At 40.1% G+C, this 20,762-nt stretch overlaps 1 protein-coding gene across 1 annotated transcript in view; it reads left to right on the forward strand.

Moving 5' to 3' along the window:
• Positions 1–19,344, forward strand: part of LOC109031583 (carboxypeptidase B) — a 43,120-nt gene extending 23,776 nt beyond the window's left edge. Inside the window, exons 4-7 of the mRNA XM_019043175.2 lie at positions 6,151–6,518; positions 13,286–13,469; positions 14,939–15,116; positions 18,200–19,344. Of these exons, the coding sequence (XP_018898720.2) occupies positions 6,151–6,518; positions 13,286–13,469; positions 14,939–15,116; positions 18,200–18,332 (863 nt within the window). The 3' untranslated portion in view covers positions 18,333–19,344. The remainder of the gene's footprint in view (positions 1–6,150; positions 6,519–13,285; positions 13,470–14,938; positions 15,117–18,199) is intronic.
• Positions 19,345–20,762: the final 1,418 nt, after the last annotated feature.

The following is a 20,762-nucleotide window of genomic DNA, read 5'->3' on the forward strand; positions in this document are numbered from 1 at the left end:
TTTTTTACACAATTTCGATAGTGTGTTCGTTGTGCCACTCCGCTTGAATTTGACCTGAGTGATGTATAACCTGTTGCCTACCTGTGCTTTTGAAGGCGCCTATGTGCACGCTCCTCCTCCCGAGAGCTCTTAGTGTAAGAGCGTGTTGCCTTCATCTCTGAATTGTTTGTCTTTTAATTTAATGTCTCCCGAGTTTACATGGAATCCTGGTACTTCTAGCCTTGTCTCTCGTGGTATCCAAGGCAGTTCGAGCACCGGTTAGTCTCGTCTCTGGTGGCGTAGGCAATTACCGCACCGGTTAGCTCGTCGCACCACCATCCGTATTACCGAGTTGCAGGAGGACATCGAGTGTTGATTATTAATCATTTAACGCTAAAATTGTCCGCTGAGTTCTGACCCGTATTTATCCGTCGGGTGGTGTGTAGCCGATTTTCTTACGAGCTCATACTGCTGCTTGTAGTACTCGCAGTAGCTGATCTCGTTTCTGTCGGTGGCAATATTGCCGCCAAGCAAATACCCGGAATTGATGCGAGTTCAATTTGTTCCGGAGTGATGTCAAGTCGTTGTTTGCGACATTTTATCCGGAAGTCAGTCATGTTTCTTATGAAAAATCGCATCAACCTCAACTCCTTTTTCTTTATCGTTATGACTGATGGAGTTATGCTCATAATTGTTTCCGATGAGTCGTCGGCGGCCCTGCCTATGATTATGCCCTATTTTTCCTCTCTTTGCGAAATTACCCTAACGTGTAATTCAAAGGTTTTCTCAGAAATGCAACAGCGGCATCGCAGATCCAGCTGACTGGGTCACTAGTGTCAAGTAAATGTGGGTCAAACCTTTCTCGGTCATGGGCCTCTAGGCGGATTATCGCCGGCTACTCATCGTACCCATGTTTTTTTTTGGATTTCCTCTTCGGAGGGTTGCTCCTTTGTATTGTCTTGTTTTATCCGGAGTGTAGTAGAAGTTCGAATTTTGTTGTATTTTTTCTTATCTTCCGTGTAAGTTTCTTTCCGGTTCGCGTCGCGTTTGGGGGCAGGGCCCCCTCCCCCCTTCGGTCTCCCCCCGATTTTTTCCCCTTCGGTCTTTCCCCCATTTTCCCCTTGATAAGAAAGTCATTCAACGTAGCCCCCCTTTACGGAGGTAGCTACAAGTAATTTGACTGCATAGCTTCTCGCAGTCAGAAGTCCCCCTCCCCTTTCTTTTCATTCGGAGAGCTCTTTTTTTCACGAAATCAACATGCAGATTGCGGAGAGAACTGGTCTTCATTTGGATTTACGAGCTGTAGCGGATTATGCCTGGGACCTTCTTGTCTCCTCCTGTGGCAAAAGGATTGTCCGACGTGCCTTCTATTTTCGATGCTCGCCGTGTCATGCACAGGTATCCTAGCCAAATTCAGGATTTTCATGTTCACCTGTTTCATGTTCCAGTTTTTTCGCACTTCAGCTCGCTCTCTCGTTGATATGAAGCCTTCTCTCCCTCCATTATCATTTTTTTTATGGTTTCTGTCCCCCATTTAAACGGCCAGTGGTCCCTCGTGTCATCACTTTTCCCCATCCTATCACTATATATTTCAAATTTTCCCGCTCTTCTGGTTCTGCTGATGTAAGACCTGGTGATAGGCATTCGGTGTCTGCGCCATGTTTTGTTTACGCTTGCGTGACGTATTTCGATCTCTTCCGTGTACTATCCATTCTACCTACCTGTTCCCCGTTGATTCCCCGTTTACCTGTTATCAGTCCACTTGCTCGCATGGCGGCTGAGGAGGGCCGCCATTTGCAAGCGTATTTACTCGATCTGGCGCGGCCAGTTGTAGTGTTTGCCGAAAGATGTGAATACCTCTGGGTAAACTTAAACATAAGCCTTTTCTAACTCGATTTTTTTTCCGGGAATTCGCAGATACATTACATCACATTAAATACGCAAGTACATTCGTAAATTATATACGCGAGTTCTTATTAATTTACCCATTCCGAATGGAAATTTAAGACGGAGTATTACCATTTGGAAACTAGTCTTCGATGATCTTCTGAATCTCTCACCAAAAGTGTGCGGATTTTTTATCCCACAGTAGGTAATTCACATTAATGACACCTCTCGAAATCGTCAATGAACCCGCAGTAACAAACCATTATTGCGAGCAAGTGACAAGTGAATTATACGGTTTAAACGTGCTGCGTGTGTTCCAAACTGTTTCTTAGATGTGCCTGTGCCGGTTAAAATATTTTTTAAGTGTAAAATAGCCGTTTAAACAGTGATTTTTTGAACCTTCCATGTGATCATTTTTTTTTTTTTTTTTTAAATCTTCTACAACACATCAAAAACAGGTCCCTAAACTTATCCGATTACTCCGCATTTAATTACATGATAATATTTTAAAGACTTCAGGAATATGTTACCATCATAATATCACCGCAGTGCAATTAAACAAGCATCTGTTTTATTGGCCCTTCCCCATCCAAATTCCACCACTCCTCTCAGAAACGCAAGTAAATATTCAACAAAATTTTTACTCATACAAAACATGTAAATTGTCATTGTTGTTCCGCATCAAGTTTCAAATTTCCAATGTATCAGATTAGTTCTCGGTTTCTCATGTAGAGAAGCTTTCCCGACACCATGTGGGGTGTCCTCTATATTCAAATACTTTTACATCATTTTACGTATTCATTCAACCATATTTGAAGTGTCCGAGTAATAATTCCATTCATTCAACATGGTGTCCTCACTGTATTAATATATCTTTCCATTCAAAACCATTCATTTTTTTCCCATTGCCTTTAGAACACTGATGACCTTTTCCCAGGGTCAGTTTGGATTCAGAAAAGGGAACTCCACAATAGGCACGTTAGGAAAATTAAAAAAAAATTAATGAAGTTGACGTGTAAGATCCTTGATATAGAAAAGAGGAGATGGTTGTCATCGACCTGGACATCAAAAATGCCTTCAACTCATTTGTTTGCGATGGAAGGGCAATATAGAGTTTAACGGACTCGGAGTGACGTTGTACACCTAATAGAAAATAAAAAACCTACGACCACACAAAATCAGAAATATTACTAAAAGTTATTTATCGAAAAGAGTTAGCAACCATATATGCAAAGTTAATCTTAATCCTGATGCACAGTTCCCGCGCATAATGTAAATTCGTGCCACTTCGACATTTTACAGAAACCACACATTATCAGAAATTATAAAAAAGTTATTTATTGACGAGAGTAAATAATAATAAATTTTACACGTACGCATTCTTTGAAATTCATAGTGGCTGTAGCCAAGGTACCTTTTCCCTCTTTCACTCTGGTACGTCACCTTTTGATAGTTGCGGAGGGCACGCGAAGGGTCGAGAAAGTGAACAATAAACTGCCGGAACTCCACAATAGGCACGTTAGGAAAATTAAAAAAAATTAATGAAGTTGACGTGTAAGATCCTTGATATAGAAAAGAGGAGATGGTTGTCATCGACCTGGACATCAAAAATGCCTTCAACTCATTTGTTTGCGATGGAAGGGCAATATAGAGTTTAACGGACTCGGAGTGACGTTGTACACCTAATAGAAAATAAAAAACCTACGACCACACAAAATCAGAAATATTACTAAAAGTTATTTATCGAAAAGAGTTAGCAACCATATATGCAAAGTTAATCTTAATCCTGATGCACAGTTCCCGCGCATAATGTAAATTCGTGCCACTTCGACATTTTACAGAAACCACACATTATCAGAAATTATAAAAAAGTTATTTATTGACGAGAGTAAATAATAATAAATTTTACACGTACGCATTCTTTGAAATTCATAGTGGCTGTAGCCAAGGTACCTTTTCCCTCTTTCACTCTGGTACGTCACCTTTTGATAGTTGCGGAGGGCACGCGAAGGGTCGAGAAAGTGAACAATAAACTGCCGATGCTGACACTATTGTGGTGAAGAGTTTGCCTTTAAGAAAACCATCTATAGTAAGACCATCTACATTTTTACCTCAGATCCAGTATAAATATCATTACAATAAGGAGCTTTTTAATGATTGTGTTAATTTTTGCGTATTTTGCAATGATCCGATCAAAAATTCCATCTACACGCCGGCTACCATGTATGATCCTTGGCAAGTTTTGAGATCGTCTGGGGAAGTTTTGAACCATTAAACCCTTGTCTGAGAAGGGAAGGTGAGGGGGGGTGGGGGTGGGGGGAGGGGGGTGGGTGAGGGAGGGAGGGGAGGGGAGGGGAGGTGAGGGGGGGTTCGACCAGCTGAAAACGGGTACTCGCGAACCCAGCCCAGACTTAACTTTATGAGAAAAACATCAGATTATTCGCTCGTTCATTTTCGCGCAACCAAAAACCATCCATTTGCTACTACAAAATATACTAATTCAAATGGTGTCGATCAATACATGAACCAATGTGATATTCACATTTTTACATTGACTAAACAGCGAAGTCAACATGGAACACCGTCCGACGATTCGTGCGACCAAACGGTTTTCTTATTTCCGCGCTGATGATAAGAAATGAGCTGAAATTCTTTGTCAACTCTCCTGCGGCGTGGTTGAATTAAGCACCGATGATAGAAGTGCCTTGATGCAACTATTCGCTCTCAATGGATGTGCGTGTTGCCTATGCAGGAAGTATGAAGGCACTTTTAAAGTGGCAGCGAGTGAACGAGTCATTAGCTTGCGGAATGCTCCGATAAACATTGATACGCCAGGAACAGCTACTATCTTGACAGTTTCTGGTCTCCATATCCAATTTACTAGAGCTGTTGCCAGCTTCAGAGTCGATTCGTTTTAAACGTTCGCAACATCATTAAAAATGCAACTCATGGCTGAAACTTATGAGCTAATGTATTTAGAGATTTAGGAAGTGTTTAGGCGCTGAGAAATGATTTTTTCGATTAGTATTTACCAATGCTTGTAGCTTGAGTCGTAGTGCAGTGCTAGCGTAGTACTGTTGAGTCGTAATGCAGTGCTCAATATTTATACGCGGAGAAGTGAGCACCAGGTCATCACCTCATTCACGTCAGGATCTTCCGTAACATATTGTGCTGATCACTAGTGAAGGACTGGAAATACACAGTATACAACAAAAAGGAGAAAAAGGCAATGTTTAGCATCGGAAACTGAAAATTTATATGTTTGACCTCAAAACGGGTTTTCCGCTTGAGTTTACATCTCATCACACATTCTGTCCGATTTTATCACATTTCATGGACGGTCCTGTATCGTTGCCTCCTTACTTTTGGAAACATTAATTTCTTCCCCTTTCTACCCTGTCTCTCCCTTCTCTTTTCCCCCTGTCGCCCACCTTCATCAGCTCAGGCCCATGTCTAGGCCCCCCTCACTGAAAAAAATAGTTCGGTCGTATGAATCAAAGTTCGGTGTTCCATATCATCCCAACTCATGCGGTTCGTGAAAATGAATTTTCGGTTTGGCAAATCGAACTTTCGGTCGTGCAGCCAAACTTATGCGGTAAAGCGAGCTGACGAACTAAGTTCGGTCATATATGCCGAGCGTTCAGTTACTTGAACCAAAAGCTCAGTTTGACAAACCGAAAGTGCATTTCAACGAACCGACAGTTCAGTTTGACAAAACGAAATTGCATTTCAACAAACCGAAAGTTCAGTTTGACAAACCGAAAGTGCATTTCAACAAACCGAAAGTTCAGTTTGATAAACCGAATATTTGGGATGATACGGAACACCGAACGTTCTGTTTACATGACCGATTTTTTTTCTCCAGTGCTCTTTTTGTGAAATCTCAACGCTCGAAATGTATTCCGAACCGTAACCGAAAGCTCAGTTTGACGAACCGAAAGTGTAGTTCGACAAACCAAAAGTTCAGTTTGACAAACCGAAAGTTCAATTTGATAAACCGAAAATTTGGGACGATACAGAACACCGAACGTTCTGTTCACACGACCGATTTTTTTTCTCCAGTGCTCTTTTTGTGAAATCTCAACGTTCGAAATGTATTCCGAACCGTAACCGAAAGCTCAGTTTGACGAACCGAATGTGTAGTTCGACAAACCGAAAGTTCAGTTTGACAAACCGACAATTTGGGAGGATACGGAACACCGAACGTTCGGTTCACACGACCGGTTTCTTTTTCATGAATGCTCTTTTTGTGAAATCTGAAGGTTTGAAATGTATTTTGTTCAGGAATCCACGCGCGGGAGTGGATCGCCTCGGCGACGGTGCTGCACATCGTGCGGGAGCTGACGGAGTACCGGGACAACCTGCCGGAGGAGATGAAGCAGGTGGACTACTACGTGGTGCCGATGGTGAACCCGGACGGGTACGAGTTCTCGCACAGCGCCTACCGGAACCGGCTCTGGCGGAAGAACCGGGCCCCCGGCTCCGGGTCCTGCCAGGGGGTCGACCTCAACCGCAACTACGGCTACAAGTGGGGCGGCAAGGGGACCAGCAACTACAAGTGCAGCGACATCTTCCGCGGCGCCGGACCCAACTCCGAGCCCGAGACCAAGGCCGTCGCCAACTACATCGGCAAGAAAAAACCCGAGATCCAGGTGAGTTCCACGGAGAATAATAGAACCGCGCTGAGTACCAGAATCTCCACCTCAACACATGCGGTGGATGATGATTTGAACGTATTTACGCTAAAAGGAACTATGTGCATGGGGTTTGTGTGAAACATAGTTCCTTTTAGAATAAATGCGTCCATTTTGTTTCCCCTTCCAATCCGCACTTGGGCACAGCCGGCGACTGTCGTCAGCACACTCCTCCTGTACTTTCGCACACGACATCTTAGGGCCGGATTTACCTATGGTGCATCGGTGCAGCTGCACAGGGCGCCAGATTTTGAGGGGCGCCAAATTTTGGGGTTTTTTTTCCAAACTCTGCAAAAAATTGAGAATTGTGTCGAAAGTTCAGAAACTCTGATTGTTGATTGATTGTATAAAGGCAATGGAGACACACTGACACAGACAAGAACGGCGAGACAAGGTTGCGAGGCGGCTTATTGTCCCGTGTCGCGACAATACGTTTTGGTTTCTGCCCCAGAATCATTCACTCACTCGAAAAATTCGTATTTAGTTAGAGTTAGCATGTAGTAACCAAAGAAGACCGTCGGGTTGGGAAATGCGCGGGCGGGGGGGGGGGGGGGGGGCATGCGAGGGGGGTGCCTCGAAAATTTCTCCACAGGGCGCCAAAAACGTAAATCCGGCCCTGCAATCAACACTCAATCATCTGTCACATCCTTGTAGATTGACACACCCTCTTTCAAGTCCAGGCCCCTGGTAGCTAAAAAATTGATTAGCTGAAATTTCGAGTACACAGTTTATTTTACCTACTTCATGTTTTCTCTAATACATTCCAAAAGCTGCAAGCGTGGAGTTCTAAGGGCTTTGCTAAAATAAAACAAATGCCTAAATCATGAACAAGGAGGAGGTATGGCAACATAGGTCCAAAAAAAAAAAAAAAAAGTTTTTTTGGGTGGCTGATTCCAAATTAGAAGTTTCTTGCAAACAACAATTCCTGAAACCACACCGAAGGGCAAGTGTAGGAGTATTACTAAACCGACCTGAAATGAGAAACCATGCTGTTTTTATAGACAAATAAAGGAAGAAAAGAAAATGTTGATGGTTGCTATACAGCAGCAATGCAGTGGCGAGCGATTGAAAGTTTTATGAGTCACTTACTCACCACCCTTACCACACTCAACCCCTCAACCATCATGAACTGTCCTGCTGACCAAAACGACTGAATTGTGAGAAATGTTACCACAAATTTGTTAATTGTTATAAATATCACAACCATCAAAAGTTCAACCTATTCAAAGGTTGCTCCAATTACACACCCCTTACAATGTGATTCAGATTACTAGATTCTTAAAAAACTGACGACTGAATGACCCCTCATCAAAATCACGCGACTGAGTGGGGGACCCACTCCAACACCTTCTTCGGCAACCTGGTATCAGCCATTCTCTGCACATGCCCATACCATACCAATTGCTTGGTCATGATATCGTGCACAATCGTCCCCTCAACGCTCAAATATTTTTAAAATATATTTGACGATACATTTACGTGACAATATTGTTTCAATATTGGCAATATTGCTGCAATATTTCGTGTTGGGCGGGATAGGCTCACCGCCGGAGGAGTGCGGACTAGGTCCAATGCAATACAGTGCAGATTGAAGGGGTTCCACGAGCAGCAGGCGCGGTTCTAGGGGTTGGGTTCAGAGTTTAGCAGGCCCATCGCACAGGGCCAAACTCTCATAGCCAGTCGTGCTGATGGACGTCAGGATTCCTAGCTTGGGCCAGGGGCGTGGGACCTGATTATCAGCCAGTCCGCGACTGGTATCTGGATCCCAGGAGCAGGACGAAAAACCCTCCGCAAGGTGCACTAGATTTGGGGGGGGAGGGGGGGACTTCGTGCCCCCCCCCCCCTCGTAATCTAGGCACGAGAATGCAGATTCCACAAAAAAACAGAAAAAATAACCACAATAAACAATAATGATTTGTAGAAAAATATGACGAATAACATGTTGATTGTTCTAAATATTACAACCACCAAAATGTAATAAATTGCTTCAAATAACGCACCTTTACACGTCACACTCTTACTACGGAGAGACATTTAGACTGTCATAGAGGCTACTCACGCTTTTAATCGCTCCTTGTTTCGTGTGTTTTTATGGCAAAAATGCCCTTTTTTTAGTGCTGAAAGTTATATCAGTCTGACCCTTTTGTGTAATAATGCTGCATTTTGACACTGATTATTCTGAGAAAAATAAGAGCCTTGACGAAGGGTGAGAGCGTTGTCTATGGCAGAATAAGAGGAGAATCGGTGTACAAAGTTTTATAAAAGAAGGAATTCTTTTCGGGATATGCAGGGAGTCACCGTCTCCCGCGTCATCTGCATCTCAAACTATCTCAAAGCACCAAAGAAGATGAAAGACTCTATAACTGTGGTGGTAAGGACCACGTACGAATAGGATGCAAAGATTAGAATAAAACTGAAATTAAGTGTATTCTTTGTGAGTGCATGAATTATTTTCCTCTCTGAATCACTTTTTAGAGCAGAAATAGCGCCAAAAAGTTCTACCAGAATGTTGCATACGTTTTTAAGTGGCTTAGAAGACTTGACAAATGACAAACTGTCTACACAACAATATATTAAAAGCAATACTCATAAACAATCATTCAGTATTTTGCTTTCATCCAGTTCCACTTAATAATTATAATCCGGTACCTTGTTCACTTAGTTTACCTTGGTGAGAGGAAAACCTCTAACCAGCACGTGCATTTACAAAGGGGATGTCATGTATTATTGCAGTTCAAACCCATATCAACTCAACTCTCTACTCAACTTTAAATTCCTCCAATGATACCACTTCTTCATGATCGGGTACCTTGTTCACTTGGTTTACCTTAGCGAGAAGAAAATCTCTAACCAGCACATGCGTTTACAAAAGAGATGTCATGTATTATTGCACTTCCAACCCGTCTACTCAACCTTAAATTGCTCTAATGATACCACTCCTCGACCTCTGATGGTTTAGAAATCATGAAAATCTTTGAATAATAAAGTATTTTGCCTACGTATAGTTATTCGTTCCAATGAAAGAGAGAGCACAAAAATTAACACTTACACCTGGTATAAGTACACGCGTTAAATGGCGGAACGAGATGGAGACCACAGGTCCACTGCGGAAGAAAAGACTTCGATTGCCCGATGAAGCGGTTATTTATAGATACCGTGACATTATCAATGGTTTGAACACTTGGATGCCTTTGATTGGATGGTGGAGAATTGTCGTCACGGCACACACAACAACAGCGCGTGGGGCTATCAAAGGAACCATCGACATCAAGATCTCTTGATTGATAAGTAAAAGGAAGTTGGAAACAGGATGAAAACGCTCAATTCCTTGATTTTGGAAGACAGAGATGCTGATTAGAGAAACAAAGAAGCAACACTGAAAACAAATTATTAAAATTGCCGCCAGGAAATATTAATTTAAATCAAGAATGCTGTTTTTGTAGTAATATAAGCTACTTTTTTGCTTGGTATAATCATTTTTATCTTGTCTCTAGACAAATTCAACCTAAGTCAAGATGAAAAAAATCTTTTGGCGGCAAATTGATGCCCGTATACGTGGTAAATTTTAAAAAAACGTGTTACAAACTACGCAGATTGCGCGAAAAGGAGTGGATTTCAGACTTTTTCATACGCCCGACGCAATTTTAGAGCGAACTTTCCCTTAAAAAATGTATGCAGTCGACTGTATCCCTTGCTTGCAACAGACCCATTCTAGGCATCTTTTGCGGTGACTTTCATCTTCTTTTGAGACTCTATTTTTTCACTTTGTTTTAAGGATAAAATGTACATCCAAAAATGAAAAACTTTTAAATCATATGGTATTATAGCATACACAGCAAATATGTTAGTTTTCAATCAGGATCAGGAATCGTTTCTCTCGAGAAAACTCTCTCGGGAGTACAATTTTTGTCCTACAGGTTGACATATTTTCAAGGGGGGGGAGGATTCTCTTAGAAAGAAGGAAAAAGCCCTCAGGGAGAAGAAGAGAGTATTTCTCCAAGAAACCTAAAAAAACTCTTCGCCAATTTCAAAGTTGAGAAGCAGCTCTTCAGAAAATCCCTCACTGGGCACCCCTGATCAGGCTTGAGTCAGCACTCTCTCATCGATGGAGTGGATCGGCAATGTACCCATAGACGTCGGGAAAAACGCGCTTGTTGAAATATACTCCGCAGGATTCACCCAATCACATTTTGCACTAAAGGAATGCTATTTCTAGTTCATTCATAAAAACACCTATCTGAACAGGGGAACTAATGGCACATATGTTGGTTTTTTTAAATTAATCAGAAACTGTACTTCCCTATTGCAAAATGTAGTTCAACAGATGCGATAGTTCGGAAAAATGCCCGATTTCGAAAGAGAAAAAAAACCTAGAAAAGGAGATTAAAGCTGATTGCAGCCAATAATTTTTGTGAATGGAAAGTGTTCTTTTTATGTGACCTCACACCGTCGATTAGTATCGATTCGTGGGGCAATCTGAGATCATCTTCTACGCAAACGTATGAACTACCTAACTCTTATTTCTGATCCCTGGCAGTCAGGGTTGCAGTTTTTCATGAAAAACTGAATCTAGCATGAAATTCCGTGTGAAATACTTCTTGACTTTTTAGAGAACAATGGAAGACGTTGACATATTCATACAAATTTAAATTCAAAAATAAATGAAAATCAAATGGTTTTTCCTTTTTTGTATGTTTCAGTACGTGTTGTAAATCTAAGTCCTGAAAATTTGTTTCAAATTATTCAAAATTTTATAAAATGTCATGAAATACTTCACGGAAATTTCCAATTTTTCATATTTTTCGTTTTACTGGTAGTGCCACCCGGGTAAAAATTGGCAGTAGAATCTGTGTTCCAAAATACCATAGACCTAAAGTCGGCTGTAAGATTTTCAATAGCTTCTATAGCCGGCTGCACAATTTCTTATAGCCGATGGCGATTGAGCAACAGCCAGGCGATAAAGTGTATGCTAAATTTTACTAATTACGGATGCTAGGACTTATTGAGTTTTTGGACTACCGCTCTATTTTAGGGCCGTAGTATCTTGATTTATTTTGCACGGAAAGCTCCGTACTTTTGAGGGATGCCTGCCATTCCTAATATGTTGGAGCGCCTTCAATTTCGTATGATACTGTGCAATACCTCTGGTGCAGCAGTTGTAACAACACGTTTAAGAATGATTCGAATGCGGCGATGCACCCAAGGTGAGCATCCAATGTAAAACGCCTGCAAACGCTCGCGCCACAACCAGTCGGGCTCAAGCCGTGCTAAGGAAAAACGCCGTATGACCCTTCAGGCGTTGCCAAATTTACTTTGATAAAACACGAATTTCCTGGTAAACTCATGAATATTCTTCTTTCAATTTTTCAGATAATTTTGTTCGTAATTTCACCTAAAGTTCCTGAAAATTTCAAGGAAAAATATTCACATCTTTTCTCAAAAATAAAAATTTTATCGTAAGGAATTTGGCAACTCTCGAATGTTCATACGGCGTTTTTCTTTAGCACGGCAGCATTGCACCATGCGTTTGGTCTGAGGTTATTGAATCGCTCAAAGTCCTCCTTCAATATTTAACGTCTAATTGGGAATTTATTTTCTCACAATTCATCTAATAAAGTACTAAAATTATACGTACAAATGTATCCACCACTTAGCATTCTATGTATGAAAAAAATAATTTAGTTTTAGTTAAACGTAAATAAGATGGTGAAAAGCTCTCAAAAAGTCGAGTTTAACCTGGAAATAAACGTCGGAAAATTAGCCCGATCCAAAAAACGCAGGACATTTTGTTGCCTAAAATTCTCTCCTCCAACCATTTCATTGTATTTTCCTATTTTAAGAGACGTAAATTTTTCGTGTAATTTTTCGTGAAACTGTGCAATACCTCTGGTGTGAAATAGTTGCTTCAAGCGCCGTGGCACGCTGCGGCGCGGCGGGCGGGCAGCCAGCGCGAAAAGCGCATTAGCGCCTACAAACCTAACAGGGATACTTCACGCATTGCGCCATGCGTGAAGTATCCCTGTTAGGTTTGTAGGCGCTGGTGCGCGCTTATCGCTGGCAGCACGCCGCTCCGCTTTGTGTTCGGCTCCAATATAATCTTGCGGAGTCAGCGTTTTTCAACTCACGATTTTGAAATGTTTGCACATCCTGTATGGATTATTCTCATTTTAATTGATGAAAAAAAAATATGTATTAAAGGAAAATATAATGTGTGTTATGTGAATATTATGGTGGTTTCGTATCAAACTTAATGATTTCCAAAGCACACGAATTTCTACACAATTTCTTATGGCCTTTTATAGCCGATGGCGATAAAGTGTAAAGCCCGGCGATAGGAACTATAGCCCGGCTGCATAATTTTTTATCGCTTCGTTTAGCCCGGCCATATGATTTGCTCCGCTTTTTACAGCCAGTTATATGATTTTCTATTGCCCTCTTTAGCCGGCTATAAGAATTCCTATGGTATTTTGAAACGCAGCTCCTATCGCCAATTTTTACCAGGGCAGTCTGCTCATTTTACATCTCTTTTAATGTTAAGGTTGGTAACGACTCTGCTCTGGATTTATGTATAGTGTGAGCAGGCTGACTTCTCTTTTGATTCCTTCCATGAAACACTCTTTCCATGCTCTCTAAATTTAGGTGTTGTAGTTTAACATAGCGTTAGAGATAGACATAGACATGGCGTTTTTCAGTGAGCCTCTAAAATATTATTTTTCATTTTTCAGGGCTTTCTGACTTTCCATAGCTACGGACAGTACATCCTTTATCCTTGGGGCTACGACAAAAAGCTACCTCCTGACTACGAGGATCTGCAACGTGTTGGTGACATCGCAGCGCAAAGAATAAAAGAAAAGCAGGGTGTAAAATATAAAGTTGGCAACAGTGCAAATATGCTGTACGCTGCAGCTGGTAAGATAATTTTTGCATGTAAAACATTCATATCCATGTTCCACCTCTTACAGATTCAAGGGAACAAAATGGAAGCAAAAAGCGAAGCATTCGAAATTTACTCAAATTTTTTTGTGCACCTACGGACTTATTATTGAAATTGATAGACAAGTCAATAGACAAAGAAAACAATAAAGCAATTCTATTGGTCGATGCGGGTGGTTGCTATGAACGGGAGAGGTAAATAATGGACTTACCAAAAGCAACTCACAAGATACCCTAACCCTGAAGTCAGTCCATCAATCCCCCCTCATCGTCAGTCTATAACAACCACCTTTTCCAACAAATAGGATAGCTCCATTGTCCCTTTGTCTCCTTTGCCTATCGCTTTGTATATATATTTCACTAATCAGCTAGGAGAGACTCTTAAGAATACACGGTAGGGAACAGTGGAGGGACCGCAGAATACGTTTCAGGATGGCAATGTTGTGATACATTAAAACAATTAAAACCTTTTTCGGGAGATAGACAGTGTTGCGGTAAAAATCAATAATTGTTTGATTTATTGACCCAATAGGCAACGCTGGTATTATTTAAGGTGTAACAGAAATTAGCAAAGCGCTTCAAGGTAGTATTGCATAGGACGAACACTAAACGAATTTCATTAAAACACCTGGATGCAACTATTCGGCCTCCACGGATGTCCGTGTTGCATACGCACGCAATTGAAGGCTTTTTGACTCTTCGGACACTCGCTGCTTCACCCTCGGCGCTGTAGCAGGCAGTTTTGCTACGTAAGGATTAAAAATGACCGAGCGCCTTCAATTCTTCGCTTATTCTACAAATATATCTCTCATGCACGAATCATGGAAAAAAGAGGTAGGGATTATTAGATGATAAGGGCCTTTCTAGTTAACTGTGGGAGTGCCCCAATGAATTGGATCACTGACCCAATTCGAAGTGCGGTACTATACCACAATTAATTGTAAATGCCAATATCATCGAACAACTTGAAGGAGTTCCACAATTTCAGGGGATAACCCCTAACACTCTTTTCCCGTAATAGTTACTCTACAAATTAAGCTCAGCACATCGATAAATTAAAACTGGAACACAAAAAATTTTCAACCATTTAATAATCATCTCGCAGACCTATTCATACGAAATGATTTCTTATGAATTCCAGTTCTCCCATTCTATGTTCCGGAAGTTCCGGGATTCGGAACTTTTTTGTTCCAATTTCTCCCATTCCATAACCATAAAAAGTTTTGGGATTCTTTTTAGATTTTTTCAAAAGCTCCAAAAAAGCTCCGAAAAATGCAAAAGATACGGAATATTTCGGGAATTTCAAGAGTTCCGGGAAATATTCTGAACAATCTCAAAAGTTCCGAAATTCGGTACTAGTCCCGGGTAAAATGTGAGCACTGATTAATTCTTTAATGTATTACACCATTTTATTCATTTATTTTATTTTATTTTTTTCTTACCAGGGGCTGCCGATGACTGGGCCAAGGCCTACGGGAAGGTCAAATACACTTACACGGTGGAGTTGAGGGACGAGGGTAGTTACGGGTTCGTCATCCCCTCCTCAGAGATCACCGCCTGCGGTAAAGACGGATTCGAAGTCGTCCGAGCTGTCGCCGAGGCCCTGGTCAAGACTTCCGGATAGTACGTCGCTCAACCTGTTTTCAAAACCAAACTCCCAACGTGTGTACAAACGTGGTTCTCCCAGGTTTACACAACTGTTCACCACTGTGTGGTGCTGTAGTATCTCAGCAAGAATCTATCACCGTAGTGTGTGTGCATTGGACTACATTTGGACTGCATTTTGTAATTTGGAACTATAAATTCTGGCTCCTCCGGAAAAACACTTATGTGCATAGGAAAGCTAATGGTACATACGTTGTTTCTAAACTGAGTCAGAAATTATAGTTCCTAATTGCAAAATTTAGTCCATTTGGCAATTAGGAACTATCATTTGTGGTTCACTTAAGAGACGACACATGTGCTATTACTTTCAACATATAGATAGGTGATTTCATGAATGAGCCCTAAACGGTAGTTCCTTGTTGCAAAATGTAGTCCAATTCGTCAGTCTTCGGACGGAAGAACGTTACTGAATTTTAACGTTGCAAAACTCTCCTTCGTAAATTAAATTCTTACAAGAAAATTATTTGGTATTCCTAACTGAAAATTTCACCGACTTTTCCTCCGCTTACCAGCAAAAATCAGTAAAATTTGGACAGGACCTACAGTCATATTGTAAAACATTGAATTATATGAGTCAATTTTGCTGCCTCAGAATTGAGTTAGGTTCCTCCGTCTGGGAATCGGCGAGATTAGTGGAGGTTGTGACATTATGTCACATTAGTACGCACAGGTACACTGAGAAAAAGTGTTGTTTGTGACCCAGATAATCGCAGATGGTGCTGTACACCAACAAAATCATTATTTTACACCTTTTTGTTGGTTCAACGCAGTAACTACTATCAGAGGACCACTTGATGTAGACCGTGTACAGCACCAACAAGATTATATTCGCCTTTTCTTGCTCATAAAACACCAACTTTCCTTTTACCGCGCAAAACATTCTACAGTAATTATCACCAGAATGTGATCCTGTGTAAAGCGAGTATGACCATCAATCTATTCTTTGCGTAGACGAATAAATACCCTTCAACAGTATTTCGGTGACAAATAGAAACTTCCAGTCTCGGAGTTCATCAGACTAAAAGATTCAAAACCGTTTGTTCAAACCTGTGGTTCGATTCCTAGTGATGCAATATTGAAAACCTCGGAATCATCCTTTTGTTGCCTGTTGAACAACTCTTAGAGTAATTAGTCAAGCATAACATGCGATTTTTTAACCCGAAGCACCACAGCCAAAACGATGGTAAGATGTTGAATCTTCGAGAGGAAAAGTTTTTGTCTTCGCTGAGACACCTTTGGAGGCTTTTCATTTGGCTCTGATATATTCAGAGTATCTAACAAATTAACAGTTTCATTAATATTACTAAATGGTCCCCTAGACGGTCATTTTGTGCATGAGGCCTCAGATATTACGTTTTGAGATAAAGATTTTTAGTTTTACTCTAGAGAGCTTCTTATCATGTGGGAGAGCGACAAATGAGATGATTCCCGGATTGTATATCACGGCAGGGTTGCTTCTCAGCCTGAAAACAACCCTTAAATCTTAGCCATAAACTTTAAGAGGGTCCAGATGGTATTTTGTGATTATTGATGTAAACATTTAGTACGTAGAAAGGAGTATTCGTTTCGTAATAAAATACCAATTTAGTAGTCAAATCATAATGGAAATGGAATGTGGCACAATTGGACTGCATTTTGCAATTTGGAACTATAAATTCTGGCTCATTTGAAAAAACACTTATGTGCATCGGGAAACTAATGTCACACACGTTGTTTTTAAACCAAGCCAGAATTTATAGTTCCAAATTGCAAAATGCAGTCCAATTATTAATCTATAATTTGTTGAGTCGCTTGGTATGAATTATTTTTAAACTCTCTTACAGCTTTAAGTAGATAATTTTATTCCTACAAACTGCCATTCTATCATATTTAACACATTTTTCAGGGATATAAACATGCTTTACGATTAGTTTGGCCAAGCGAATCAGATTGGAGCCACGGCACTTTTTTCAAAAGATTTGAGGCGGTTTTGAATAAGATCTTAACGACATTTTTGTTTTTGGAAACTCATAAACGCATAACATAAAACAGATTTGAAAACTGAAAGCCATTGAGTCGACTCGGAGGATTGGAGGTTTAAAATTGTGAATCTCATTCCTTTATTATGAATTATTCTTCTCGAAAATTACACTTGGCTGCAAAACGCAATGCAATTAGCAAAGTACATGTTCACATTTTGTGCCAGTTTTTTTATTCCGATCAGAAGACATCTCCCTTCAAGGCAATACTTATGAATCAAAGATAAATCGAAGGAGGCAAATTGGTACATTCAAAACATGGAGTAGCATACAGTTAAGGAGGAAAATAATTTTTAATGACTCTATATTGCAGTTTGTCAATTATGCCTCATCTAAGTCTCCTCCTTACGCAATGAAATGGAAGTTGTTTACTTTTCTCTTATTTGTATGCGCAAAAGTATCCGCGGGTATTGAGGAAGTTGAAAAGTTATAATTGTACCTGCTACCTGCTCTTTGTGAACGCTTCAGTCTTTGAGATCTGAATTAGAAACATTTAGATGTTACTATTTCATAGTCCTTATAACTAAACAAAATTCTGAGGAAATAATAAAGTGATATTTTTCTCTTTTGTAAATAAATTTTGTCTTTTTTCATTGACTATTCCACCTTAAGTTTTGTAAACAAAATTATGTGATTTTCTCCACGAAAGGATCTCAGAAATTGTTTCTCCTTTTTTGTAACAACTTAACTTCACCTAAAATAATGAGGAATTAAATGGAGGAAATTACGGCTCATCTGAAAATGCAGTTAAGCCCTTGCATCAGCGGAGCAAAGGAATGAAAATTGACTAAATTTTGTAATTAGAAACTACTATTCTGGCTTGATTTTGGAAACAACAAATATGCGTTTCTTGGGATACAAGTATTTCTTTCACAGAGCACCTCTCAAACTTTACTCCTTAAAATTTGATTGTTACAATCTCTTTTGGAATTTCCACTTGGTAGAAAATGATTCGATGCTGAAAAAATGACTGCTTCTCGATATCGACGAGAGTTTGCGATGATTTTTTTCTCTTTTTTGCAGTAGACGAAAAGCGCTCGATGAATCGATCGGCAGCAATTGGCTGGATTCGTTAATGGAGAAATTAAGGCGGATACAAAACATTTTTTTGGGGTCAACGCTTACGATGAGACGGTCTGAAACTAAACGTGCCTGACGAATATGTAAATGTGCCATATACATCTGTTTTGACTTTTTCCTCCGACATAAATGGTGACAAAAACGCTTCCCTTTTAAAAACATTGCTCTCGCAAATTATGCACATCGATATTATTTACTCACGCTTTACCGCTATCTAATGGAGCTGTGGAAGAGGTCTTGCTTTTCATAGCTTTAGATGAACCAGACAATAAAACGCAAGTGGTACGACAGCCTATCAATTTTTCCGTTCAGCCTCCTCTAACACAATTAATTTAATTATAGTTTCATCCGAGAATTTTTCATCACAAGATTTGACGGGAACGTGATGGTAAGATTTGGTGAAAATTGGATCAAATCGTCTAAAAAATTTCGATCTAAGTTGTTGATGATTGCATTCTACTCATGGAAGCATAATCTGATACAATGGAAGGAATTGTCTGATCTTCACTATAAGTTGTCGCAATTTGACAGAGATTTTATAAAAAATGCCGAGGAATGGTGAAAATTCAATCAATTAAGTTTCAGTAAGTATCAAAGATAGTAAGTACTCAGTAATTATTAGATGAAGTTACTCAAAAAGTTGGCCAACTGTAAACAGTTGTGGACATGGCTGTGCAATTAAATAAGGCTATTTGAAGTGGGTTCCTCGGTGGCTGGTAAATCAATTACGCTCTTTCGATGATATTATAAATGTAATGTTATCGAACTGAGCAACAACAAAAACTGTTCGCAAATAAACTTCTCTGTCATATCTATAGCGCACGAGACTTCATTAAACTTCGGATGGAGCTAATGTGTGTGGCGACAATTGTATAGCTCAATTCTGTATAACTGTGATCTTGAAACAAAAAGGAAATGTGACACAAATGTACCCATAAACGGTTTGCAGGGGATGAATCTGTGGTGCGTGTGGACTTAAAATCGCGAAAAATCAAAATCTAGACAATTTGAAATTTTCCTAGTAAATGCAAGTTTTCTATACCGATATTAATCCGCTTTTTTATTTATTTGTCCATTGAATCGGTATTGATTGGTTCACGTTTTTATTTTTCGTTTGATTCATGTGGATCGAATACATAGCCTCTACATGCAGACTACCTATCATACTACTTTTTTTTTTAACTGAACAATTTGCCTTCTGCTGGGTTTTTCGAGAATCCCCCATTAAAATACCATAAAATACAACCCTCTAGTTGGCAACAATATTCATTAAAGAGCACATGTGTTTCAACGTGGATTACACGGTTGTTTTCAATTCTCCTTCAACTACGTCCGCAGCAATTGTTGTTACGAATATGTTGTGCGTACTGATCTCAGTTCATTACATACTTGACTCTCTGAAGGCGTTTTATGTGCGAAAGTAGAGCACCCTTTTGGAGATTGAATGAGTCGTTCAAATCCTACTTCGTTCGTTTTTCGACAGAATGCGCTACTTGCGCATATAAAACGCCTTCAGAAAGGCGAGTATGTCATTAGCTAAAATTAGCACGCACAACATATTCGTAACAACAATTGCTGCAGACGCAGCTGAAGGCGAATTGCTTTCGCCCATAAAACGCCTTCAGAGAGTCAAGTTTGTAATGAGCTGAAATCAGCACGCACGACATATTCGTAACAACAATTGCTGCAGATGCAGCAGACGTTCCCTGAAATTGAATTCATCGTGATTAAATGAAATATTTGTCAGCTTGTGAGTATCCTACATTTTATATGAAACAATTATTCCTGATTTTGGTTTTGGAAATATGAGTAAAAAGAAACAGAGCTTTTCCAATTCAGCTAGTTTCTCACCAATCGACAGGATTAGTCATAACTAATACAACATATGTTAGGATTTTATACACACGCACAAAAAGAAAAAACAGACAAAATGCCCTATATAATACTCAAACGGCCCCTGAGTGTAATGTTACTTGGATTACATTTTGCAATAAGGAACTGCTATCTGGCTCTTCCATAAAATCACCTCTCTGCATAAGGGAGCCAATGGCACATATGTTATTTTGAAAATGAGCCAGAAGCAGTGATTCATTCTTGCAAAATGTAATCCACTTGATCTTGCTCGAGTTTTAGTGAATGAACCAGAGCCATCCACGACGACAGCCTCTCGACGCACAATGAAACAAGTCAATAGGAGTAGTCGGACAAAATGTGGAAACTTTAAAAACTCATAACTTTATTAATATAAAACGTTCGTGTCTTAAAAGAGGTTTCATTGGCATGCTTGTAAAATTTTCATCGGAAACCACTCCTTGAAATTTAAAATTTGATGAAATAAAAACCATACACAGAAAAAAATAGATGGTGCTGACGACAGAACCTGCTGTTCACAAGGATCCAGCAGTTTCTTTGTTACACTCACAGAATTTTTCTGTCGTGAGAACAGAACTTCGGTCGTGGGATCAGAGTACTCTGTCCTCATAACGGAAGCTTCTGTGACCGTTCC

The sequence above is a fragment of the Bemisia tabaci genome, chromosome 7 (assembly GCF_918797505.1).
Source record: "Bemisia tabaci chromosome 7, PGI_BMITA_v3".
Lineage (NCBI taxonomy): Eukaryota > Metazoa > Arthropoda > Insecta > Hemiptera > Aleyrodidae > Bemisia > Bemisia tabaci.